The 26,854-nt window shown below is 44.3% G+C and overlaps 1 protein-coding gene across 7 annotated transcripts in view; it reads left to right on the top strand.

Moving 5' to 3' along the window:
- The window catches only part of CCPG1 (cell cycle progression 1), a 115,252-nt gene that overhangs the window by 4,173 nt on the left and 84,225 nt on the right, over positions 1–26,854 (top strand). For all 7 annotated transcript variants that reach the window (XR_004536910.1, XM_033919733.1, XM_033919734.1 and 4 more), the window contains exons 2-3: positions 14,535–14,608; positions 23,854–23,971. Coding sequence is in view for 6 of the 7 variants with exons in the window: in XM_033919733.1 (XP_033775624.1) it covers positions 14,546–14,608; positions 23,854–23,971 (181 nt within the window). In the remaining variant the exon portion in view is untranslated. The remainder of the gene's footprint in view (positions 1–14,534; positions 14,609–23,853; positions 23,972–26,854) is intronic.

Consider the following 26,854-nt stretch of genomic DNA (forward strand, 5'->3'; position numbering starts at 1 on the left):
CACTCATCCTAAGTTTTTGCCTAAGGTGGTGTCTGATTTTCATCTCAATCAATCCATTGTTCTGCCGGTGTTTTTTCCCAAGCCCCACTCTCATCCTGGCGAGGTGGTGCTTCACACACTTGACTGTAAGAGGGCGTTGGCCTTTTATCTTCAACGCACTCAGTCTCATCGGACGGTTCCTCAATTGTTTTTGTCCTTCGACCCTAATCGGTTGGGATGCCCAGTTTCCAAGCGTACCTTGTCCAACTGGTTGGCTGCTTGTATTTCTTTTTGCTACGCTCAGGCTGGTCTCGCGCTGCATGGTCGAGTAACGGGACATAGGGTCCGAGCGATGGCAGCTTCTGTGGCTTTCCTCAGGTCAACGCCTATCAAGGAGATTTGTAAGGCTGCCACTTGGTCTTCGGTTCATACTTTCACCTCCCACTACTGCCTGGATACTCAGTCCAGGAGCGATGGCTGTTTTGGCCAATTGGTTTTGCGTAATCTGTTTTCTTGAATTGCCAACTTCCCTCCGTCCCTTTTTCGTTAGCTTGAAGGTCACCCACATGTGAGAATATGCTGCCTGCTTGTCCTGGGATAAAGCACAGTTACTTACCGTAACAGGTGTTATCCAGGGACAGCAGGCAGATATTCTCACAACCCGCCCTCCTCCCCGAGGTTGGCTTCTTTGCTGGTTATGTGAACTGGAGACCACGAGGAGGGGATGTGCCCTCTAGTGGAGCAGGAAGGCACACAAGCGTGGTGCAGCACAGCAAACTTGAATCTTCAATCAAGTTTGCTTGAAAAGCTGTCCGCGTCACATGTGAGAATATCTGTCCGTGTCACATGTGAGAATATCTGCCTGCTGTCCCTGGATAACACCTGTTACGGTAAGTAACTGTGCTTTCTGGTGTGTCCTATTAAAGACTTGTACAATAAATCTCTGGAGACAGGAGTGGTTCCTAGGGATTGTAGGAGAGCGGATGTGGTCCCTATTTACAAAAGTGGTCATAGAGATGAAGCGGGGAACTACAGGCCAGTAAGCCTGACTTCAATTGTTGGAAAAATAATGAAAGTGTTGCTGAAAGAAAGGATAGTGAACTTTCTAGAATCTAATGGGTTACAGGATCCGAGGCAACATGGCTTTACAAAAGGTAAATCATGCCAGACGAACCTGATTGAATTTTTTGATTGAGTGACCTGAGAACTGGATCGAGGACATATGTTAAGAACATAAGAAGTTGCCTCCACTGGGTCAGACCAGAGGTCCATCGTGCCCAGCGGTCCGCTCCTGCGGCGGCCCATCAGGCCTATGACCTGTGAAGTGGTCCCTGACTATTCCTATAACCTACCTCTACTTCTATCTGTACCCCTCAATCCCCTTATCCTTTAGGAACCTATCTAAACCTTCCTTGAATCCCTGTAGCGTGCTCTGGCCTATCACAACCTCCGGAAGTGCGTTCCATGTGTCCACCACCCTCTGGATAAAAAAGAACTTCCTAGCGTTTGTTCTAAACCTGTCCCCTTTCAATTTCTCCGAGTGCCCCCTTGTACTTGTGGTTCCCCACAGTCTGAAGAATCTGTCCCTGTCTACCTTCTCTATGCCATTCAGGATTTTGAAGGTTTCTATCATGTTTCCTCTAAGTCTCCGCTTTTCCAGAGAGAATAGCCCCAGCATTTCCAACCTATCAGCGTATGAAAAGTTTTCCATACCTTTTATCAGTTTAGACGCTCTTCTCTGAACTCCCTCAAGTACTGCCATGTTCTTCTTGAGGTACGGCGACCAGTACTGGACACAGTACTCCAGATGTGGGCGCACCATTGCACGATACAGCGGCATGATGACTTCCTTCGTCCTGGTCGTGATACCCTTTTTAATGATACCCAACATTCTGTTCGCTTTCTTTGAGGCTGTCGCACACTGTGCTGATGCTTTCAATGTTGTGTCCACCATCACCCCCAGGTCTCTTTCAAGGTTGCTTACCCCTAGCAATGATCCCCCCATTTTGTAGCTGAACATCGGGTTCTTTTTCCCTACATGCATGACCTTGCATTTCTCTATGTTAAAGCTCATGTGCCACTTTTTTGCCCACTCTTCCAGCCTCGTTAGGTCCCCTTGCAGGTCTTCGCAGTCTTCTGCGGTTCTAATCCTGCTGCAGAGTTTGGTGTCATCCGCAAATTTAATAACCTCACATTTTGTTCCCGCCTCCAGGTTGTTAATAAATATATTGAACAGGAGCGGTCCCAGCACCGACCACTGTGGAACTCCGCTCATGACCCATTGCCAGTCTGAGTAATGGCCCTTTACTCCAACCCTCTGTTTCCTGCCTGCCAGCCAGTGTTTGATCCATCGGTGGACATCCCCTTGTCCCCGTGGTTCCACAGCTTCTTAAGCAGCCGTTTGTGGGGTACCTTGTCGAAGGCTTTTTGGAAGTCAAGATAAATGATGTCTATGGATTCCCCTTTATTCAACTGGCTGTTTATTCCCTCAAAGAAGTACAGTAAGTTCGTGAGGCACGACCTTCCCTTGCAGAAGCCGTGCTGGCTCGCCTTCAGCTGTCCATTGTTTTCTATGTGTTCACAGATGCTGTCCTTAACCAGTGCTTCCATCATCTTTCCCGGAACCGAGGTCAAGCTCACCGGCCTGTAGTTTCCCGGGTCACCCCTTGATCCCTTCTTAAAGATGGGCATGACATTTGCTATTTTCCAGTCCTTCGGGATCTCCCCAGTTTTTAAGGATAGGTTACATATATGCGAAGTGTAGCCGCTATTTCGTTTCTCAGTTCTTTTAGTACCCTTGGGTGGATGCTGTCCGGACCTGGTGATTTGTCACTCTTCAGTCTGTCTATCTGTCGGAGGACATCCTCTTGGCTTACCTCTAGTTGGACCAGCTTTTCATACTGATTCCCACTTATGATCTCCTCGGGTTCTGGAATATTGGATGTGTCCTCTCTCGTGAAGACTGACGAGAAGAACTTGTTTAACCTGTCAGCTATCTCTTTTTCCTCCTTTACCACTCCCTTCTTGTCTCCATCATCCAATGGTCCCACTTCCTCCCTGGCCGGTTGCTTTCCCTTCATGTACCTGAAGAATGGTTTGAAGTTTCTTGCTTCCCCTGCCAGTCGTTCTTCATATTCTCTTTTTGCTTTCTTAATCACTCGGTGACATTCCTTTTGGTGTCTTTTGTGCTCCTTCTAGTTATCCTTGGTTTGGTCCTTTTTCCATTTTCTGAACGATGTTTTTTTATCCCTTATCGCCTTTTTCACTGCATTTGTTATCCACACCGGGTTTTTTGTTCGATTCTTTTTGCACCCTTTCCTAAACCTGGGACATACAGGTTCTGTGCTTTGAGCACCGTGTCCTTGAGTAGGGACCAGGCTTTTTCTACGGTCTCCATCTTCCCTGAGCTGCTGCTGAGTTTCTTTCCCACCATTTTCCTCATGGCCTCATAATTCCCTTTTCTGAAATTGAGTGCTGTCGTTGTGGTTCTTTTCACCTTTGATGTTCCTATTGCTAGCTTGCACTGGATCATGTTGTGATCGCTATTTCCTAGTGGCGCTAGTACTACCACCTCCTTTGCGGGTCCCCCTAGCCCTTTGAGGATTAGGTCGAGAGTGGCATCTCCTCGTGTTGGTTCCGTGACCAGTTGTTCCATGAAACAGTCCCTCATAGTCTCCATGAATTTTGTTTCCCTCGTGCAGTTTGAGTGTCCAATACTCCAGTTTATTCCAGGGTAGTTGAAATCCCCCATCACCACCACACTTCCGCTTTTGCATACCTGCCTCAATTCAGCCTCCAGGTCCTGGTCATTTGCTTCTAATTGTCCTGGCGGGCGATAGTACAGTCCCAATTTTATGTCTGCTCCATTTCCTCCTGGTAGCTTAACCCATAGTGATTCCAAGCCGTCCGCCCGTACTATTGTTTCCATCCTGGTTGAAGGAATGGAGTCCTTTATATATAGTGCTATTCCTCCACCCTTCTTGTATGTCCTGTCTCTCCTACAGAGCTTGTACCCTGGTATGACCACATCCCAATTGTTGTCCTCGGACCATCATGTTTCTGTGACTCCAATTATGTCTAGGTCCTCCTTACTGGCTATGACTTCTAGCTCTCCCATTTTGGTTCTTAGGCTCCTTGCATTAGTGTATAGGCAATTTAAGTCCCGGTTGTTTACCTTCCCTGTTGGTTTTCCTCATGGTTTGGTGCTCCTGCCGACCCCCTCATGGGCTGCCAGTCCTCGAGCCTTGTTTCGTTCATCTTCCTCCTGTGGTATGTCTGTTTCGTCCTCCTCCTGTGGTGTGTCTATCTCGTCCTCAGCCTGCTTCCCCATTTTTGGATCTCCCTCTGGCTCCTGCTGTTCTCTCTTCTTCTTGTTCTTTAGTTTCGTTTGTTCCTTGGGCCCCTGTATTGCATCTTTGGGTCCTTTTTTTCCAAAAATTCCCACTCAGTCTCGAGGCTGGGGCTAATTTACTTAGATTTCAGTAAAGCCTTTGATACGGTTCCTCATAGGAGGCTGTTGAACAAACTTGAAGGGCTGAAGTTAGGACCCAAAGTGGTGAACTGGATTAGACAGACACCAGAGGATGATGGTTAATGGAAGTCGCTCGGATGAAGGAAAAGTGAGTAGTGGAGTCCCTCAGGGTTCGGTGATGGGCCAATCCTGTTCAATATGTTTGTAAGTGACATTGCTGAAGGGTTAGAAGGAAAAGTTTGCCTTTTTGCAGATGATACCTAGATTTCTAACGAGTAGACACCAAGGAGGGAGTGGAAAACATGAAAAAAGATCTGCAAAAGTTAGAGGAATGGTCTAATATCTGCCAACTAAAATTCAATGCAAAGTAATGCATTTGGGGATTAATAATCAGAAGGAACCATATATGCTGGGAGGTGAGAAGCTGATATGCACGGACGGGGAGAGAGACCATGCGGTGATAGTGTCTGAAGATCTAAAGGTGAAAAAACAGTGTGACAAGGCAGTGGCTGCAGCCAGAAGGATGCTGGGCTGTATAAAGAGAGGCGTAGCCAGTAGAAGAAAGAAGGTGTTGATGCCCCTGTACAGGTCATTGGTGAGGCCCCACTTGAAGTATTGTGTTCAGTTTTGGAGACCGTATCTGGCAAAGGACATAAAAAGACTTGAAGCGGTCCAGGGGAGGGCGATGAAAATGATAGGAGGTTTGCGCCAAAAGACGTATGAGGAGAGACTGGAAGCCCTGAATATGTATACCCTAGAGCAGTGGTCTTGCTTGCGGCCCGCCAGGTACTATTTTAAGGCCCTCGGAATTATAATGATTCTTTATGGAAAACTTGTGCCTTAAGGCTTGATTCTGCAAAGTGCTCATGATTGTAGGCAGCTGTAGGCATCCTACAGCTATCTAATCAGCCAATCGGGAGGCACTTTTTCTATTTAAAAAAAAAAAAAATGCTCCCCAGGTAGGCCGCCTATATTGAAGGCACCTCCAGGGAGCCTAGAGAGACCCGTAAGCCCACCTAAGCTCGCCTAAGGCTAGACAGTAGCCTTAAGCGAACCTAGGCGGCCCTACACGTCTCCCTACCAGAACGGGAGATGCTTACAATGTAGGCTAGCAAAATGCTGGCCTACATGGTAAGTAAACGCGGCCGCTGTACCTAATCGCAGCAAGAATCTTCCTGCCATGATTAGTATAGTGGCCGTGGCTATGGCCACAAGTCCCCCCTCCCCCAGCGATCGCGGCAGGAGGGTACCCAACCCCTCCTGCCGACTCCCCCAATGGCCCTCCCGACAATCGCGGCAGGAGGGTACCCAATCTCTCCTGCCAGCCCCTCAACAAACACCCCCACCCCCACCCCGGAACCCCTTCCTTGGTCTTACTTTCAAGTTGGATCAAACGGCTTCTCGCACGTTCGGCCAGCAGGCCCGCCTCCGTCCAAATGAGGCGGACCCGCCCCTCCCCTGCCCAATCCACAGGATCCTAGGCTCTGATTGATCCAGGCGCCTAAGGCCCCTCCCACTTTAGTGCCTGCCTCACTGCTGTAACCTCATGCAAGTACATGCCTGTGTCTGTACGTGATTGTCCTCTCCACTCCACCTCACAATTGCATACAGACGCAAGAAAGCGCTTGCATGGGGTTAAACCAGTGAGGTGGACAATGTTCCAGAATGTAAGGTAACCATCGGAGGCAGTGCAGCTTGTGCATGTGTCCGGTGCTGGAGGAGGTGAGAGTTGAAAGCGATTGCGACAGTGACCGCCGGACACTTAAGGCACAAGTTTCCCATAAAGAATCATTCTTTATAATACTGAGGGCCTCAAAATAGATGGTCCAAAATCTTGTCTCTTGAAGTTGATACTTTGATAGTTTTTCACTTTCTGCTTATTGCACTGCTTTCAGCTGTGTATAGCTGAATTATCAGATGCAATTAAGGAAAGATTTATAAACTATAGTTTATAAATATTTCCTTAATTAATTCTGATAATTTCAGATAATCCACATTTTGGATTTGTAGGTACTTACCTCATGCAAAGTTGTCATTTCTTTAATAAGACATTATTTTTTCTGTGGCCCTCAAAAGTACCTACAAATCCAAAATGTGGCCCTGCATAGGGTTTGAGTTTGAGACCACTGCCTTAGAGGAAAGGAGGAACAGGGTCGACATGATTCAGACGTTCAAATACTTGAAAAGTATTAACGTAGAACAAAATCTTTTTCAGAGAAAGGAAAATGGTAAAACCAGAGGATATAATTTGAGATTGAGGGGTTGTAGACTCACGAGCAATGTAAGGAAAGTCTACTTTATGGAGAGGGTGGCAGATGCCTGGAATGTGCTACCGAGAGAGGTAGTGGAGAAGAAAACAGAGTTCAAAATAGCATGGGATGAACACAGAGGACCTAGAATCAGAAAATAATAGTAAATATTGAAGGACTAAGGCTAGTACTGGGCAGACTTGCATGGTCTATGTCTATATATGGCCTTTTGGTTGAGGATGGGCTGGGGAGGGCTTCAATGACTGGGAGGGTGTAGATGGGCTGGAGTGAGCTTTGATGGAGACTTCAGTAGTTGGAACCTAAGCACAGTACCGGGTAGTGCTTTGGATTCTTACCCAGAAATAGCTAAGAAGAAAAAAATAAAAATTTAAATTGAATCAGGTTGGGCAGACTGGATGGACCATTCAGGTCTTTATTTGCCGTCATCTACAATGTTACATAAAACTACAGTTGGAAATATGTAAACACTCTCAATATATCTGCTAACCTGTATGCAAAAACAAATCAGGTAACAGAAGACAAAGTTGAAAATCCCATTAGAATTTAAATCTATGTGCAACCTTTGAGATACAAATTTATGTAGTCTAAGGCAGTGTTTTTCAACCGCTGTTCCGCGGCACCATTACTACCAGTCCTGCATTCAGGGGCCCGGAGCTGACAGGGGGCCCGAGGCAGGGGCGCCAGTAGCTCGCCAAGGCAAAGTGAGTCGATCACTCAGGACTCACTTTGTCTTGGCGATCTAATCTATCGAGCCGATAAGTCTTCTTCTCCCCGACGTCAATTCTGCAGTCGGAGAGGAAGTTCGGGCCAGCCAATCGCTGCCTGGCTGGGCGGAACTTCCTCTCCGATTGCAGAATTGACGTCAGGGAGAGCATGCGTCGGCGTCGGCTTTGGGGCCTGTTATCCATTGGTGGGTCCTGTTCCCCGATGGCAGCGGCAGTGGCAGTGGCAGTGGGGAACGGCAGGGAGAAAAAAAGAAAGGGGGCAGGCAGGGAAACAGAAGGAAAGAAGAGAAACAGAAAAAAAGAAAGAAAGGTCAGGGAGAGAGGAAGAAAAAGTTGGGGGAGAGAATGAGGTGTGGAGGAGAGAAAGCATACAGGCTGATAGAAGGGAAGAAAGATTGGATGCACAGTCAGAAGAAGAAAGTGCAACCAGAAATCACCAGACAAGGTAGGAAAAATGATTTTATTTTAAATTTAGCAAAGTGGAGGCAGTATTACCACAGTTTTCAAAGGAATTTGCCCAAATAACTTAATAGTTAACTGGGTAAATTCCCAGAGATGAAAACTTCCCTTCACTTACTATGCACAGTTCTGAATTTATATCTGCTGTCTATATTTTACAATATGGTCACCTTTTACTAAACCGCAATAGTGGTTTTTAGCGCAGGGAGCCTATGAGCGTCAACAGCAGCGCTGGGCATTCAGCGCAGCTCCCTGCGCTAAAAACTGCTATTGTGGTTTAATAAAAAGGATGGAGGGTATATTTGTCTATTTTTGTATGCTATAAAAACCAAATACAGAGAGAGACTGAGAGCTGTTGACGAAGAGCTACGTGTGTGTCTTTCTTTGATTCCAGCCAGAATATCAGCTTTGTGTTAGATTGTGAGCCTTCGGGACAGTAAGGGAATTTTTCAAGTACCTTTCTTATTTCTAATCTTAATGTATATTTTCTGTAAACCGCTTAGAACCTAACGGATGTAGCGGTATATAAGAAATAAATTACATTACATTACATTGTGTTCAGCCAAACAGGCCCAGGTTTCGCACTGAATAAAGTATTTTATAATTTTTCACTATTCTGTTTACTTAATATTTCATAATAAAGTAATTTTAAAATACTTTCTTTGTGTTTATTTGATTCCTATTCAAGAGAATTACTTTATATATAGTCAATATAGGCACAGAGTTAAATTTTTTAACATTTTCTAATGGTGGTGTGCCTCGTGATTTTTTTCATGAAACAAGTGTGCCTTTGCCCAAAGGTTGAAAAACACTGGTCTAAGGAAACCATGTTTACCATCTAAATTTTTTGCACCTAATTATGTAATATAACAGAGCAAAGGTGATTTTGTTATTTGAGCTTACATTTTTATGCCAGTATGCATTATAGGAAAGGAAGTAGATGAATAGTTGTGAAACAAAGGTCATTATACACCAAAAAGTGGATAATTTAAATACTGGACATATATTTCCCATTCAAAAAAGAAAGCTTGTTATGACATCCCGATTCTGCAGAAGAGATCTTTTAAATAGCGATAACAAAATTAATAAATTCAACCACATTTTAGAAACTTCCTCCCTCACTTTCCCAAAGCAGCAGTGTCAGCTGGTCTGCAGAGGCAGCATTGTAAACAGGCTGCTCACGGCCAGCCCCGGCAGGGCCTTTCCTCTGCTGCGCGGCTTCTGATGCAGCAGTGGAAAGGCTCTTCTGCAGCTGGCCACGAGCAGCCTGTTTACAGCGCTGCCTCTGCTGACCAGCTGCTTTTTGGGGGTAGAAAAAGTGCATCTTATGGCCCGACAAATATGGTAAATGTAGTATAAATGGAAAAAACAGTAGCAAAGTCATTATTTGTGTTGTGGTATATGAATCAACCCCAGCAAGTACAGGTGCCAATTTAGATTAAAAAAAGACTCTTCCTCTCCCATGGAGGGGCATAATCTGAGGTTGGACGTTTTGTGCAAGACATCCACAAACTCAGTAGGAAAAACAGGGCTGTGGAGTCGGTAGATAAATGTTCCGACTCCGACTCCTTAGTTTTTTGTACTTCTGACTCCGATTCCGACTCCCCGACTCCAACTCCTCAGTTTTTTGTACTTCTGACTCCGACTTCGCGTGAAACAAGATCTTCATCCGCGTAAAAAGATGTTGTGCGTACAGTGGGAGAGCTTGGTTGGATGAATTTTTCGAGTCTACACCAGGTGATTTCTACCAACGAGGTATTGAAAACCTTGTTGAATGTTGGAAATAAGTTGTAAACAACAACAAGGGAGAATACATTTATAAGTATTGGTGCTCCGAATTGTGCGTTGCGTGCCATATAGTGAAGCACGTGTTCGTTTTGCGGTTACGTGAGGCACTGCATGCATTGGTCTTTATTACAGTAGAGAAGTCATTATAACTTTTTGTGAATTGGGACATTTAAACTTGCTTTTTTTTTAATTCCAATCTAAATTTAGTCGGAGTCGGTGCATTGTTTGGCAACTCCGACTCCGGGTACCCGAAATTTCCTCCGACTCCTCGACTCCGACTCCACAGCTCTGAGGAAAAATGTCCATTTTCAAAGCCGCCAAACGTCTGTCTTTTATTTTTGAAAATGAGCTAGCTATAAGTTTTGGTCCGTAGGATGTCTACCTTTTTTGCCCATTTTCAAAAATAAAAACGTCCATGTGAAAAGCGCACTAAAGCAAGTTTTGTAGATGTACTCACCAGCTACCTTTGTCTAATCGTGGCAGAGGAATCCCCATCACCTGAGCTGGTTTCAGGAATTCCTGGCGGCTCAGCTGATGGGGAATTCCCCCTGCTGGGATCCGCTGAGCCCTACACCCCTCTTCCAACATCCCCTGACATCTTGCCCCCCCCCTCAAATTCCCCCAATTTTCAGTCACCAGAGTCTTCCATCAAACTCTGAGTGTATCCTGTGCATCAGCCATCACTCTTCCGTGGAGGAAGCCGCAGCTGATCACTCCAGCCTCTGTTTGCATGGCTGGACATGACACCTGACTTCGATCTCAGAATCAGGGCTATCCCTGCTGTATTTAGATGGTCTTTTTTCACTTGCTGCAGAATGGCTGTCCTCTCAGTACTGTGTGTAAATAATTCTACGGAGAGCATGAGCTAAAATTAAGTACATAAATAAACAACAAAACCTCATGTGGGGTCAGCAGCTTCCCCGTCACATCGAGAGCAGTGCAGCAGGTGGTGGAGGGAGTTCCTGAGAATGTGGCAGCTGTTCAGAGGAGCAGATCTGAAACAAACATGAGAAAGCCGGAACTGTGTGTTGTTCGTACAAGATAGTTTAGCCTCTATAGTTAAGCCTGATTCTCTTAGAAGTATGTCTTAACAAGTTGTGGAACACTGCTCATGTTTAGTTTCAAGTTTATTAAAATTTTGATAAAACGCAAATCAAGACTTTTAAGCATTTTACAATTTGTATTAAAAAGGGGGCGACGATAAACAAATACCCACTAAACAATACTTGACAAACATAAAAACAATAGGAAAGTTGGGAAAACTACAAATTAACAGTAAAGAAAACATAAAAGGTAAACCACAATAGGGAAGCTATGGAATAAGGATTATTGAACAACTCTGGCTGTATCCAAGTCTATTTTGCAGTCGTATGCATCTTGGAAGAGGTAAAACTGTAGATTTCCCTTAAATTTGTCTAAATTTTTTTCTCTTCTGATATGAAGTGGTAAGGAATTCCATACTGTGGGGGCCGTAGTTGCGAATGAGGTGGCCCGGCGTGTGCTAAATGATTTTCAAGGATGGTGTATGAAGAAGATGCTGAGAAGAGGATCTAAGAACTCTTGTCGGTTCATGTGGGATAAGAAGTTTGTGAATAAAGGCCGGTTCTTTAGTGTTTTGAGACTTGAAGGAGAGGATGACTATATATGATTTGATGTGGAATTGGTAGCCAGTGTGCATTTTTTAATAGGGGAGTGTTATGGTCAAATTTTTTCCTATTTGTGATAATTTTTATGGCAGTATTTAGATAAAGGTGGGTCTGAAACTCCGGGCTGCAAAGCTGGTCTGTAATGACCACCATCACTTTGAAGAATGTTTGCGGGGCTCTTGTGTGGCCAAAGAGCCACAACCAAAACTGAAACTGCCTGCCCAGAATACAGAAGCACATGAAATTTAATGTGGACTATACTCGTGCAAAAAGAAGGCAGAGGCCACAACCACAGCTACTGCTGACTGTCACAGACTTGCCCTGGCATACAACAAAGGTGGCACCTGCAGCAGCAAAGGGAGGCTGGTTATTATTCTCTGGGAGCTCACTCAGCTCCCCTGCCAACAGCTCCAACCAGGGGTCTCCCTACCTCGGCAGTTGTGGTCAATTACCTGCAAACTACCTTCTCACAGTGACAGCAAACTTGAACCTGCTGGCTCTTTTAAGAGAAACTCTGATAAATAGGTGAAAGGAAGGAGGAAGAGAAACATTTAACCCCAGAAAGACACAGTCCTGCAAGACCTCTGCTAGCTCCTTATTTCCCAAGGTGAAAGCCCAGAGGCCAAGATCTGGGTGCCCCACAAGCCATGCTGGTCAGTGCCTCACCAAGTCCAAGGCCTACAATTTGAGAAACAGAGCATGAGAGGGAACATTCTCCTGCTTCAACAGGCCAAAAGTTCATAGGCTAACCCTCGAGAGCCCATTGGTATGAAGGAGAAATAGCTCCCCAAGCCCAATGGCAGGCTACAACTGTTCCACCTGCATAGAAATATGATGGCAGATAAAGGCCAAATGGCCCATCCAGTCTGCCCAGTCTGACTGATAAGATCTGATTGGAGGCCAATCCAGAACAGTCATGGCTCAAGCAATTCGACTTGCTTGGCATCTATGCTGGGTCATCAAGTTTGCCAAGAGCCTTTTTCTATTCCAGATCTGTACTAGAACGGAGCCTGCCTTGGTAGGACAGTTCAGGTGTCTCTTGAAGGGAGTCAAGAGATCTAGCTAGGGACCTGGGTTGGCCATTGTTGGGAACAGGATATTGGGCATGATGGATTTTCGGTCTATCCCAATATGGCAATTCTTATGTTCTAATGGAGTCACTCTGTATTTCTTCTGAATGGGTTGTGGTCACTACCAACCAGCTTTTGGGGCAGGGGGTCCCATTATTAAATTTAAGTGGCACAGGCCCTGGATATGCTGGGGGAGGAGGGTTTCCATTTGAACAGGGGTTGGCATTTAGTTCCCTCAAGGTTTAGGTTGCAACACTCGCTTGTTGTAGAAGAAAGGTCTTTGGGATCTCCTTGGTGAAGCATGTGAACATTGTGTGCTTAGCTTGAGGATATCTGCAAGGTGGTGACCTGGTTATCACTGTATTCCTATGTGAAACATTACAGATTCAATGTTTTTGCCAGATGACAGTTGGCCTTTGATTGAGCAGTTATTCAGGAGGCTTTGTCCCCTCAACCCCCGTGCAGTTTTGTTTTGGTACATCTCACTTGTTCAGACTGGTATGGCAGAGATGATAAGGTGAAATTTAGAGGGATACATATTAATCTTGCCATACCACTCTGGGACCTGCCCTGGAAGGCTTTTGCTTTCCTTTTCTAGTAGTATAGGTATAAAAATTCTATGCTGCAGTGGTCAGTGTCATTTTGATCTTATGAAGAAAATCCGTGGCTCCTACCTAGCATCCCTAGGGTGGGGGAGTGGGGGGATGTATGTTCAACCTGAATCCCCGAGAACTGTTTTTGGCGAGTATAATGTGCATTCTATGCAGCTTTCCTTAGTAGATGGCTGTTTCAGTGCGATGGCATGCCACAAGTTTGAGCAAATCAATATATTTGGGTCTGTGCTTCAGAGAAGTGTGTTCTTGCTTCATGGTCTGGTCCCAGGACTCCGCAAAGAGCAATAGAAGTTAAACTCATGTAAGGGGGGGGGGGATAAAGGATGAGATTTCTGTGGTTACAGTCAAAACGGTTTGCATATTATATTTATTTTGTACCTGGGACAAGGATCTGCAATGGGAATCAAACCCCAGATTCTCAGGCCACCACTAACCACTAGACTACTTTTGGTATCACAGTGTTATTTTGTTCCTTGGCTTCCCTTTGTCCTATTACTATGCCTCCTTTTCTTATTTTTATGTCCGAAAAAAAGTGGGCACCTTTTTCTTATGCCTATACCCTCTGTTTTTATAAATCTCCTTTCCTGAAGCTACTTATGCCCTGTCTATGTGCTTGCCACAAGGAGCTATGAGACAGACCATTGCCACAGTCCTGGGTGTACTGGCATCCCTAAAGGTAATAGGGCTTATTTTCAAAGCGCTTAGACGCACAGAGTTCTATAGGTTGCTATGTAACCTTGTAAGTCTAAGGGCTTTGAAAATATGCCTCAGTGTGTTCAGAAATGAACAAAGACCCTCAGAACTGAAATCAAAATGGAAACAGATAAATAGCCTAACTGGGTCAGACCAAGGGTCCATTTAGCCCAGTTTCCCATCTTCATGGTGGCTAAACCAGGTCTCAAGTACCTGGCAAAACCCCAAATAGTAGCAAAAATAGTTGTGCACCAGAAAGCTGAAGAATCGTATTTCTGTCCTAGTAACACTACGTCTCTGTGCCTGAACTGTTTTGAGGATTTTCTCCTGCTTGAGTTCGCAGTCTGCTATTGGCCACGGAGAGGAGAACTAGAGGCTGTTAATGTGTAATCTGCTGGTGCGTGCTTGGGGGAATGTGATGTTATTACAGCACTGGAACAAAGCACGGAGGGTCCCAGCAAAATAAACTGAAGGTATCAGTTCAGATGTGATATTACACACTCACATTCTCCAGTGTAAAAACAGATTGTAACAATGCATTAGCAGTGAACTGCTTTAAGAAAGGGGGTGGGGGGCTTGTATTTGTTTTATTCATGAAATGTTCTTTAAAGTGGGATCGGGGGAATGGGACTTGATATACTGCCATTCTGCAGTTACAATCTGAATACTATGTACAGGTTCTTATTTAGTGCCCAAGTCAATGGGGGGTTAAGTGACATGCCCGTATGTTGTTCTCTGGATTTAAGATCCAGCTGAAAACAGTTTGTTGGTAAAGGGAGCAAAATTCTATGTTGCTAAACAATCTATTTTTACTTGCAGGTATTTAAAAAATGTCTGGCAATTCAAGTGACAGTGAATCATCATCCTGTGGATGGACGATCATTAATCACGAGGTATGAGTTCTTCTACTTCTACTAATCATTTCTGTAGCGCTACTAGACCTAGGCAGCGTTGTACATCAAAACACAGATGAGACAGTCCCTGCTCAAAAGAGCTTACAATCTGGTCAAGACAGACAAACCGGACAAGAAGGCGCATCAGTCAATACACAGTGCTCGGGTGGGGGAATTACAGAGGGAATGATAAGATATTGGTGCTTAGAAGGTGGGTTGGAGTTTGGAATTGAAAGCAACTTCAAATCTCAAAGCCCACGTCTTTGGACAGAGCTTGATGTGCCGAGTCAGGCAGTTTGTTTCAGGCATACGGTGCAGCAAAGGAACGGAGTCTGGAGTTGGTCATGGAGGAGAAGGGTACAGATAAGAAAGACTTACCCAATGAGTGGAGTTCCCTGGGGCGAGTGTGGGGAGAGAGATGAGAGGAGAGATACTAATGAGTTGTGGAGCTAATGCACTTGTAGGTCAGTAAGAGGAGTTTGAACAGTATGTGGAAATGGATAGGGAGCCAATGAAGCGACTTAAAGAGAGGTTGTAATGTGGGCATAGCAATACTGGCGGAAAATGAGGCATACACAGAGTTCTGAACCGATTGAAGGAGAGAGAGATGGTTTAGCGGAAGGCCAGTGAGAAGCAGGTTGCGATAATTAGGCAAGAGGTGATGAGGGTATTGGCAGGACGCTCAGAAAGGAAGGGTCTGATTTTAGCAATATTGCAGAGAAAGAAACGGCAGGTTTTGGCAGTTCTGAGGAATTGCCATCTCGTTTACACAGCAGTGAACCAGGAAGGTCTCTCATGCTGAGATTTCAAAAAGCAGTTCTGAGAGTTTAAAAGGCTTTAGTAAATAAAAAGAATTCATTCTATACCGTTCTCCGAAAGGAGTTCAGGATGGTTTACATTAATTTATTCAGATACTGAAGCATTTTTCCCTATCTGTCCCGGTGGGCTCACAATCTATCTAGTGTACCTGGGGCAATGGGGGGGATTAAGTGACTTGCCCTGGGTCACAAGGTGCAGCGTGGGTTTGAACCCACAAACCCAGGGTGCTGAGGCTGTAGCTTTAACCACTGCGCCACACTTTCCCCTCCCCTTTTCTAAAATTTCTCACTTGAGTGAAATAGTGTAATAGCTATGTTATTCTACTTTCTAAAGGTAATAATAGAAAACACGGCAATCAGACTTCTAAAAAACCTCCATCCCTGCAACCCTGTCTCCCAGGTTCTATCGTCAAATCACTAGATGTCCTTAGCCAAACATTGCGTCTTCAAGGGCCTGATGCTAGCGTTCAAATCCTTGCACGACATGGCACGGAGTTACGTGATGACCAAGCTTCCTCTTTACTTGCTGAACAGGTCCCTCCGCTTCGAGGATGAAATATGCCTCAAAACACCCCCTGACCGTGCCCTTCAACTGCAAATTGCCAAACGACTTTCCAATAAAAACATACTAGTTCACCTAACTCCCCCGCCCACGACCGATAGATTACAAAGAAATGTACATTGATACAAGATCCTCGATATGTTTGTTTGTTTGTTTATTTATCGCCTTCACTTATCCAGGGTGAGTTACATGTTAACATACAAAATAAAACGTAACATTTACCATACAAAACACATTAAGACCAACACTATAACAACTACATACATACATATAAAATCAGATTGCATAAAACATACTAACCAATCCTATCCTACATCAAAATGTGTCTTGATAGGATAAAAACTTGTATTGAAAATCTTGCACTGTAACTGGCAGATGTAACCTGTAAACTGTATAGTATGAATATTTATATTAAATTCCTAGTATGTGTTAACTTAGGATAATAACTTGTACCAGAAAAAATTTGTACTATAACTATGGCAAATTGTAACCTGTAAACTGTATAATATGTATGTTAACCTGTAATCCGTCCTGAGCTCTTTGGAGAAGATGGGATAGAAAACAAATTAAATACAGTATTACCTTGGATTACGAGCATAATCCGTTCCAGGAGCATGCACGTAATCCAAAATGCTCGTTTATCAAAGCGAGTTTCCCCATAGGAAATAATGGAAACTCGCTTTGATGCGTTCCCCCCCCACCCCTGCGATCAGGCACCCCCCCTGCAATCCGGCACCCCCCTGCCTCGAACTGGCACCTCCCTCCCGCCACGATCCGACCCCCCCGCCACGATTGGGCACCCCCCCCCCGACACGATCCGACACCCCCCCCCCGACACGATCCGATATCCCCCCCGACACAATTGGGCACCCCCCCGCCGCTGAGCATGCTCAAGGCTTGCGAGTTCACGTTCAGAACATGAACTCGCAGGCCTTGAGTATGCTCAGATGCTCAAGGCCCAGCAGACGAGGGCCGATTTTCAAGAGTGCCCAGATGAGGGTAAGAAGCGGCGGGGGGGGGTGCCCAATTGTGTTGGGGGGGGGTCGGATCGTGTCAGGGGGGTTCCCAATCGTGTCGGGGGGTCAGATCGTGGTGGGGGGGTGCCCAATCGTGGTGGGGGGGTGCCGGATCGCAGGGGGGGTGCTCATAAATCGAGCCATGCTCGGTTTCCGAGGCACCAATTTTGCAAATGTTTTGCTTGTCTTGCAAAACACTCGCAAACTGGTGCACTCGGAAACCGAGGTACCACTGTACATTAATTAATTAAACCAAAGCAAAAGGATATGATGATACCATTTTTATTGGATTAACTTTAATACCTTTTTTGACCTTTTGAAGGCAATATTTTCTTTGGGTCAAAAATGAGCAAAAGATGATAAATATCAGCATATATAGAATGAGTGAAACACATGTGACAGCTCTGTGGGAAAGCACTTTGCAAGATTAGAGCATTGTACCAGTGACTTTATGGCCAGAATACTAAGGTATTCTGTAGATTGGGTAGGATGTGCTGTGTTTTTATGTATTGTTTTAATTTGTATGTTTGTTTTGTAAATTACCTAGGTTTAGGTGGTGTATAAATTTTAAAATAAATAAGGACATTTTGAAACAATCCAGGAACATAAGACCTTTGAAGTTGAAATGATGAAATAAATCAAAACAATAAGAGGTCTTGACAAAGATCTGGGTTTCCAATCTCATTATAAACCATAAAATTATACTGCTTTTTCACCTTCAGATCAAGTATCCATCTCTCCTTGTTTCTCACCCCCTTATCTTTTCCATTGTAATGCTTTTATGTTTCACTTATATATTCTGATATTTGCTATCTTTTGCTCATTTCTGGCCCAAAGAAGAAGGTATTGCCTTTGAAAGCTAGTCAAAAATGTACTAAATTAGTTCAATAAAAAGATATTGTCCTGTCGTCTTTTTCCTTTGTTTAAGAATTCTGAAAGTTTAACTAGACAGCTGCCCCTTGTTAAGATGGAGGAAAGACATGGCATCCATGGTTAGGTAACTTTTTAAAGAAGAATGCATGTTAGTTGCCATTTCAGTACCTGAAGTATTTTTCTCTCAGTGACTTCCTTTCTCAAGGGTCTCTTTTCTATGTGCCCTGCTCTTGTTTGGAGCTTTTGAAGTTTCCAGTGTTGCTTTGGGCTCATTTATATCTGGTATGTAAATCATATTTGCCTATAGTTGTAGGAGAGGGGATATGTTCTTTGTATCTGTGTTGCTAGTTTTGTGGATATGAATTTATAAAAGCAAAGAAAACATTGTTGCATACTTCTTTAAAAACTGTGCAGGAGATTTACGCTTTTCCTTTGGCTTCTATATCTTCAGCTATACTACTACTACTACTACTTATACTTATCATTTCCATAGTGCTACTAGGCATATGCAGCGCTGAACATCAAACATGGAAGGACAGTCCCTGCTCAAAAGATCTTACAATCTAGTTATGACAGACAAACTGGACAAAAAGGTGCACCTACACAGTGATCAGATGGGGAATTACAGAGGGAACGCAAGGCAGATGGGTGCTAGCAGATGGGTTGAAGTTAGGAATTGAAAGCAGCTTCAAAGTGGGCATTGAGCATAGTTTTGAATACTGCCAGAGATGAAGCCTGACTCACCGAGTCGGGCAGTTTGTTCCAGGCATACATTGCAACAAAATAGAAGGGACAGAGTCTGGAGTTGGTCATAGAGGAGACTGGTACAGATAAGACAGACTTACCTGATGAGCAGAGTTCCTGGGGAGGAGTATAGAGGGAGCTGATGAGTGTATACACTTGTAGGTCAGTAAAAAGAGTTTTAACTGTTCCAAAATGGATAGAAAGCCAATAAAGTGACTTGAGGAGAGGGGGAGGGTGTGCATAGTGACACTGGCAGAATATGAGGCTTGCAGCCTAGTTCTGGACAGATTGAAAGGGAGAGAAATGGTTTAGTGGAAGTTCAGTGAGAAGCACGTTACAGTAGTCTAAACAAGAGGTGATGAGGTTATGGATGAGTGGCTTAGTAGTACCCTCAGAAAGGAAGCTTTGGGTTTTAGCATTGTTGTAGAGAAAGAAACAACAGGTTTTGGCAGTCTGTTAAATTTGAGGAGAGGTGGAGAAGGACGAGTCAAAGATCATCCTGAAGTTGCGAGTTGCCAGGACAGGGAGGATGAGGGTGTTGTCTACAAAAATAGAGATGGGGGAGAGGAAAGGTTGGTTTAGGAGGAAAGATAAGGAGCTAAGTCTTGGCCATGTTTAGTTTTAGATGGTGGTGAGACATCTAGTTAGCAATGTCAGACAGGCATCCTGAACGTCTGTAGAGATTTCAGATGTAGAGAGAGAGAGATCTGTGAGTTGTTGGCATAGAGGTGATACTGAAAGCCATGAGAGGAGCACCAAAGGAAGAAGTGTATAGGGGGGGAAAAAAGTGCCTGAAGACAGAGCCCTGAGGTACCCTGACCGATAGTGGGATAGCGGTGGAGTAGGATCCAAAAGAGCATACGCTAAAAGTATGATGGGAGAGATGGGAAGAAAACCATGAGATAATAGAGCTCTGAAACCTAAGTGAGGACAGCGTATCAATGAGAAGACAGTGATCTACTGTGTCAAAAGCCACAGATAGATCAAGGAGGATGAGGATGGAGTAGAGGCCTTTGAATTTGGCCAGGGGCAGGTCATTAGAGACTCTAGTAAGGGCAATTTCTGTAGAATGGAGAAGGCGAAAGCCCGATTGAATGGGTCAAGGCTAGCTTGAGACGAAAGTAAAGACAACGGTGGTGAACAGCACATTCAAGTAGCTTAGATAAGAAGGAGAGGAGTGAGATGGGGCAATAGTTAGTTAGAAGGGCAGGTAGGGTTCAGTAAGGGTTTTTTGAGGAGAGGCGTAGCGACATGTTTGAAGGCGTCGAACTCAGCTGCAGTGGAGAGTGATAGGTTGAGGATATGGCAGATATAAAGGATGACAGTAGGAGCAGTAGTGATAAGTAGATGGGTGGGGATGTGATCAGAGGAACAAATGGTGAATTTGGAGGAGGAAAGAATGAGTGGTTTCCTCGGTGATTTCAGGAAAGGAAGAGAAGGCTGCGAGGGCTGAGGTGGGGGTTGATGGAGCAGGCTGGAGGTGGCTCTGTGGAGAACTCAAGGTTAATTTTGTGAACCTTGTCATGGAAGTACTCGGCCATAGTCTTGAGAGAGAGTGATGGACGGGTTGGAGGTGGGGGGACCTTGCTTAAGGAGTTCAGTATGGGAAAGAGATGGTGAGGGTTGAAGAAGGTTGGAGCTGAGAGAATCAGTCTGGCTGAACTGGGCAGCCAGTGATCGGATTGGAGTAAAGAAGAGAAGTCATTTAGTCATAGCGATTTGCATTATCCAATAGTTTTATAGCAGTTGACTGAACTAACTGAAGGTGTTTCAAAGACACCAAGGGAAGACCATTTATAAAAGGAATTACAGTAGTCTAAACAAGAGATACCAGTTTGAGCATTCTTGTAAGTGGGGGAATGGTTTTGACTGGACAAATATGGTAGAATGCAAGAAAGAAGTTGTGAACCACCAAGTTGATCTGGGCCTTGAAAATGAGTTTGGGATCAAATATAACCCCACAGAATATATGCTGTGTCCTGATAAGAAAGACAGACTGAGCAAGAATTTGGGAGGAATTAAAAAAAAATTGATCTAGCCAAGTGGAGACAGCCTAACAGCAGAAATTAAGAGAAGAAATATCAGGAGAGTAAAAAGAATTTGTACATCAGTATAATAATAAGGGCAAGTGGGAATAATTGAAAAGAGTGGGGGGGGGGGTGCTATAATTGTCTCCCTGAGAAACACTGCAAGGTAAGGGATGGGAACAAGAGTAGGAGTTGCCACCATGGATTTGGAAGGATCTTACAAAAATATAGATTGAAACCAGAAATAAGCTACACTTGTAATCCCAAGACTGCGAAGAAGTCAGTCCGGTCAACTAAGACAATGTGACACTAGAATGACAGAATTGAGGTGATCTAGATCTCGTTATTAAGGTCTGTGAGTAGAGATTTGGTGCTGTGTCCTGAGCGAAAACCTGCCTGGCATAGATAGAGTGCAAAGAGTTTTTTATCTAAAAAAAAAAAAAAGTAACAGTTGATTTAAGATGGTTATTTTTAGCCATTTAGTGAGAAAAGAACATTTGAAATAGACCCAGTCAACCGGTTCTGCTTTAGGTCCAAGCGAAGCTTTTTTTTTTAAGATTGGAGATAACGACAGCATGCGTCCATAAACTAGGCAGGCAGTCACAGGAAAAGCTGGTTTGGAGAAGCATTTTGAATCAAGGAGAGAGAACTTCTGAAAGAGAACTGTGGACCAGTGATCTAGCAGAGAGAGTAGAGACACATTTTGTTGCTGCTGCTAGAGTGAGAAAATTAAAGAGTACTTCCAAGTAGAAGGTGGGTAAGGGGACAGTTCAGGGAGGAGGGAGCAATCACAGTCAAAGATGAATGCTCAAGGACACAGCAGAATAGAGATTTTCATCTGCCAGGCAAGAGTTTCAGGGTGAAGAAATGAGGGTAGATAAGAAGAACTGGGGGAAGAGGGAGGGACATTGGCATTAAGGATTTAAAAGAGCTTCTGAACCTTATTTAGGAAAGTGAGATAATGCCTTCAAAGTAGGAATGTTTAGCTCTATAAAGAGTAAAATGAAGTTCTCAATACTTAGCTTGAAAAATGCAATTGCTAGAGCGGATGTGAGATTTATACCACAGGCAATAACCACGTCACACCTGCTGCTTAAAGCAAGTGAAATCCTGAATGAAGCCAAGGAAAGTGTTTACTGGAACTATTTCCAAAATATCTAAGCGGTGCAAAAGTATCAAGAAGTGAGAAGAAAGATGCATAAAGAGTGCATACTTCTAATCTAGATCAAGGGGTCATTGGGCTGGAAAGCTAGGAGAGAAACCACTTGATCTAATAAGCTCATGGTCAAGAGAAGGCAATGGCTTTTTAACACAGGACAACATGGGCATGTGGACACAGATAAGAGTAAAAGTGATGAAGAAGTGGTCAGACCAAGGAAGGGAAGCAGCAGAAAAAGAACAGGGCCAATAGAACAAGGATGAGTAGGAGAATACAAGATCAAGAGTATGCCTGTGTGTATCGGTAGGAAAGATGAATGTTGAATGTACCCAAGACAGTCCAGAAGAGAGAGAAATTTCTTGGCTGAATTGGAAGGTGTAAGATTAAGTGGAGAGCATGAGAGACACAGATGAGCAAGTAAAAAGGAGAGCTCTTTGATGGGGAGAGGGTGGTAAACTAGGGCTGGAAAGAAGAGGCTGCACCAGGTGAAATTCACTTGGCCCAAACTTCTGAGAAAGAGAGGAGGTTAAAGGACTAAGGAGAGCCATTAAAAGTAGAGGAGTGGAGAAACTATTCTGCCCCCTTTCTAAAAAGGCTACAGTGGAGGGCCTCAAGAACAGTTTCTCTTGGGCTAAGCCAGGAAATCTGGAAATTGAATAAGAAGAAAAGAACTGCTATGAAGAACCTATGTCCATGCTATCATTTTCTCTGCAAAAAGCTCCCCAACCCCTATCTGTCCTAATTAGATTGTAAGCTCTTCTGAGCATGGGACTGTCTGTCACATGTTTGATTGTACAGCGCTGCATACACTTTTCAGCACTATAGAAATTATATGATGTAACTGCTAAGATAGGGCCTTTGTGCTGCATAGAGCTAGCTTTAAGAAGACCCAGTTTGAGAACAAATTGAGAGCCCAGAGGTGATCCAGACACCAAGGATTTAGCAAAAGAGTTGAGATGCAGTGCTGAGTGTGATTGAGGGAGGTTAAGGAAGGCCATAAATCTCTGTTCAGTTTGGGATGATGATGCAAGTCTCCTGGAAGGCAGCTGACATCTTCTGAGAAGAAAAACGATACAAGATAGGAGAGAGCACTTGCTTTAATTTGGAACACCACCCCAACACTACCAGTTCCCCAGGACTATTAATTACAAAGATGGAGCACTTGCTGCACTTGGGACCAATCCGACATGTTTCCCTATCCGGCTGTATCAGGGATGTCCTCTAAATTTACAGCTGGATGATGGAACATGTCAAATTTTAGTCCCTAACTGCCATTATATATGGAAATTAGGTAAGTGCTTGAAAGTATTTTAAATTTTGAAAAGGGATTGATCAAAATTAAGTAAACAAAAAAGAAAAGTAGTTATAAATTGCTGAAGCAAGAGATAGATGACAAAGACTGTACATTACCTTATGGAAGAAACTAGTTCATAAGCTTCTGCATCGTAAGTTAGATTTGAAAGGATAATGGGATGTACAACACTGATTGTGTGATATAGTGGATGATAGTAGTGACACCATGAATGCTTTGACTTAAGCCATTTATTAAATGCATAGGAATTAAGGATAATAAAAATGCTGTTCTGTTTTCAGACTCTCGTGTGTGCACCTTGTAGGAAAAGTTCACGCTACATATTCAACTGTGTAAAATTACAGATTTTTTTAACATGAGGCAATGTTAAATTTTCAAAATCCCCACCAGATTTAGCAGAATGGGTGGAAATATTTATTTTTATGCTTTGTTGGTCTGATTGCTCTTCCCTGCAAGAGCTTGTAGCGCCTGGGCTCAGCCTGCCTAAAGATCACATCTGTTTCCTTCTGGTCGAACTCCTGAATCTTGGCCCTGGCTGTGGCTTTGCACCTGTTATACTTAAATAGCTAATCAGTCTGTTTGCAAAACAAGCTGGCTTGAATCCAGAGTAAGTTAATCTTTTTCCCTCTGGCTGATTCCTGCTCATGAATGATGAAGGGTGTTGAACTGGCTTTGTGTGAGCTTCTTGTGTGACTGCGTAAGTTTGAGCCTGTCTACCATCTTTTCCTTTTCAGGGCTCTGATATTGAGACGCTGACCTGTGAAAATGGAGAAAATAATAGTGACCTTGCGTCAGAAGAAACACCTGCGATCCTTGAGATGGAGCTGGAAGATAGGCCACAAGAGTTGAGAGGTAGGGACTTTGTACAATACCAGAAGGCACCATATAAGAAAACCAATTGCCATAAGCATTGAACAAAAAAAAAACATGCTAAAAGTAAAACTTGGGTTTTGTATTTAGGATAGCAGTTAGGCTGACTGGTCAAAGGAATTTCATATTTGTTTTTCCCAGTGAAACTTTTATATATTAACATCCTTCCTGAGTGCCCTAGCAGGTTTTGTCAGGGTAAAAAGATTTTGTATTGGTCTACATTTCCAGTGACAGTAGACTCTGTTATCTAGCTCCCATGGGGATTGGTAGATGCCGGATAAATGTAGTTTCTGATTGCATGAGAGCTACCATTAAAAATAGGCCTAACTAATACTATGTACTATACCATAAACTCTGTATTTACTTGATATTAATATTGAAATACAGTAAATAAAAGCAAAGCATTCCCTTATCCCAAGGCCTGAAATTCCTTTCTGCCTTTTCTTTCTCAGGTTCCAGCCTCCTCTCTTCTCTCTCTCTCACTCCAGCTGCAGTTATGTCTCCCTTCCCACCTCCCCTTTCTGGTCTGAGTCACTCTGTTTTCCTCTCTCTATCATTCTCCCACCCCCATTTGTAGGTCCTGCATCTGTTCCTTCCTTAGCAACAGCAGCAGATGAATCCAGAGACCAATGGGATAGCACACATCTACCAGCAGGCGGAGATAGAGAAACTGATTAACAGGTGGTCCTATTGGCTGGCACTCCTCCTGTATCTCCAGTATGCTCTATCTCCCAGCAGGTGATGGTCGCTATTCGAATAGCTCCTGGATTCTGGCTGTGACTGGAACTTTATTTTCTCCTGTTGAGGTTTCTCTTCAGTGAGACTGCCATTCTGTTTCTCCTGTTGAGATTTCTCTTCAGTGAGCTGGCAATGCTATTTCTCCTGTTGAGATTTTCTCTTCAGTGAGACAGGGGTGTCCGGCTTTAGGGGTTACACCTAGACCCCCCCCCATGTCCCTGCCTCACCCTCCCTCCATTGCTAGAGGGTCTGACTGGGTCTCGATTTTTTTCTTCTTTCCCTTCTATGTTTAAAAAAAAAAAGGAGACCACAGCTGCTACATTCTGCCCTGTTATTGCTGCACAACCAGCTCTTACTGGCTTCAACCGGCCCTAACAACAAGCTTGTGAGTATGTATGTGTTTTTTACTGTTTGAACTTCAGGTTCTGTTTGGGAGTCTTAGTACTGTGGGTTCGGTCAACATGTGTTTAAGGAATGGATATTTTATTGAGGCTAAGTTTTATGACTAAAAATCCTTTGAGGGGGCCGGGACTTTCCCGTCCTTTGCATGCACGCACTTGGTTTCTTTGTTGGCTACAGTGCGGCAGTAGCGGTGCGATTTCATGCTTGCACTTGTTATCCTTTTTGGGTTTCAGTGCAGCAGTAGTAGTCCTGTTTATTCTGAGGCTCTCTTTCATTGGTGTTTGTCACGGCCATGTGCAGCTGATTGTGCAGGTGCAGGTTTATAGCAGCGCGCATGAGATGGGACATGTTTTTTCCGGCGCTGTGGGAAGCACCGCACCGTTCTTCTGGTTATTCCCCGAGTCTGATTTTCTTTCTATGCAGGCTGCGGCAGGGTAAATTTTGCAGGGCTTGAATCCGACTATGTTTCTAGGAGCATTGATGCAGCAGCCACGTGTCAGCGAGAATCAGGCGTGCGCTTGGGTCTCCGGCGATGGCGGGAGAGCTGCAGCGTTGCGGTAGTTTATTTACAGCTGACTTTGGTCAGGGTATGCCGCGGCTTCTTTCCGGTTCAGACAGGTTGTACGTGTTTCACCAGCTTTGGGACAAGCTTGGGCAGATTTATATGTCTATGTCTGTGTTCCTGCTTTATTCCCTTGAAGGAAACTGCTAGTTTAATCGGACTCTGGGGTTAGCACTCAAGGGGATTACCAGACAGACTCTGACCTGTGCTAGGTCACCCAGTCTTGGTTTGTCTCCGGACTGGGTCGACATACGGCAACTCACAGCACAGTGAGATCAGCAGCAAGATAGTGCCCTGTATTTCACACGGGTATCTCATTGTCTCTCTTGGGGTCCCTGCAGATTGAGCCTTTGTCTGTTGGTAACTGTCCTTCTTATTTGGGCCTCTGTGCTGCGCTGCATGTGTCTAGTAGGATATATATGCCTAAAGGTAGTACTAACAGTTTCCAAGTTCGGGCTGTCTCTATGGGCATAATGACACTTTGCATCTTCCTGCGGCCAGGACTCTCTTTCTCTATTTCTGAGAGGGCCTGGACTTCAGATTTCCATGCTTATCACGCTGGTTTCTCCTGTCGCCATCTTCTCATGGCACATGCTAAACGGACCCCCTGACCAGACAGGAAGGGCTGTGCAGCTCCTTCTAACCAGGAGCCAGTTACCTATTCTATCAAACCCGCGGAGGAGCGCGCGCTGTATGGTGGTTAGCCTCATCCCTGAAGCTCTCATTAGCGATGTGAGCTTTGTCTGATACCTGTTAGGATGCTGTTGTTTTCCAGGGGGCGGTAGATGCAGCATCTTGATTGCGTCTAGTACGTATTCACTTTAAAGGACATACGTATTTTGCTCACGTTGCATGGAGTTAGTACTGTTTTCGTGGTTCCAGTATACTCCTCTTTACATTGCGAAACTTGATTTTTCCTAGGAGAATTTCTTTCTTCTTATAGATCCTACAGTTCTCATCCTGCCGTTCCCTGACCTTCTGCACTTCATTCTGAGGGGATCTTGACTTCTTCCAATGACTCTTCAGGCTTTCTCATGAGGGAGAAGACGCTATAATGTCAGGTCAGGGGGCTGTGAACATTTTTCAGGATGCTTGCAACTTTGCATCCTCCTCCAGGTTTCCGGTTCGTTCTTGGAGTCTCTATGTTTTGTGTTTCCCTTTTA

Source organism: Geotrypetes seraphini, chromosome 14, assembly GCF_902459505.1.
Source record: "Geotrypetes seraphini chromosome 14, aGeoSer1.1, whole genome shotgun sequence".
Lineage (NCBI taxonomy): Eukaryota > Metazoa > Chordata > Amphibia > Gymnophiona > Dermophiidae > Geotrypetes > Geotrypetes seraphini.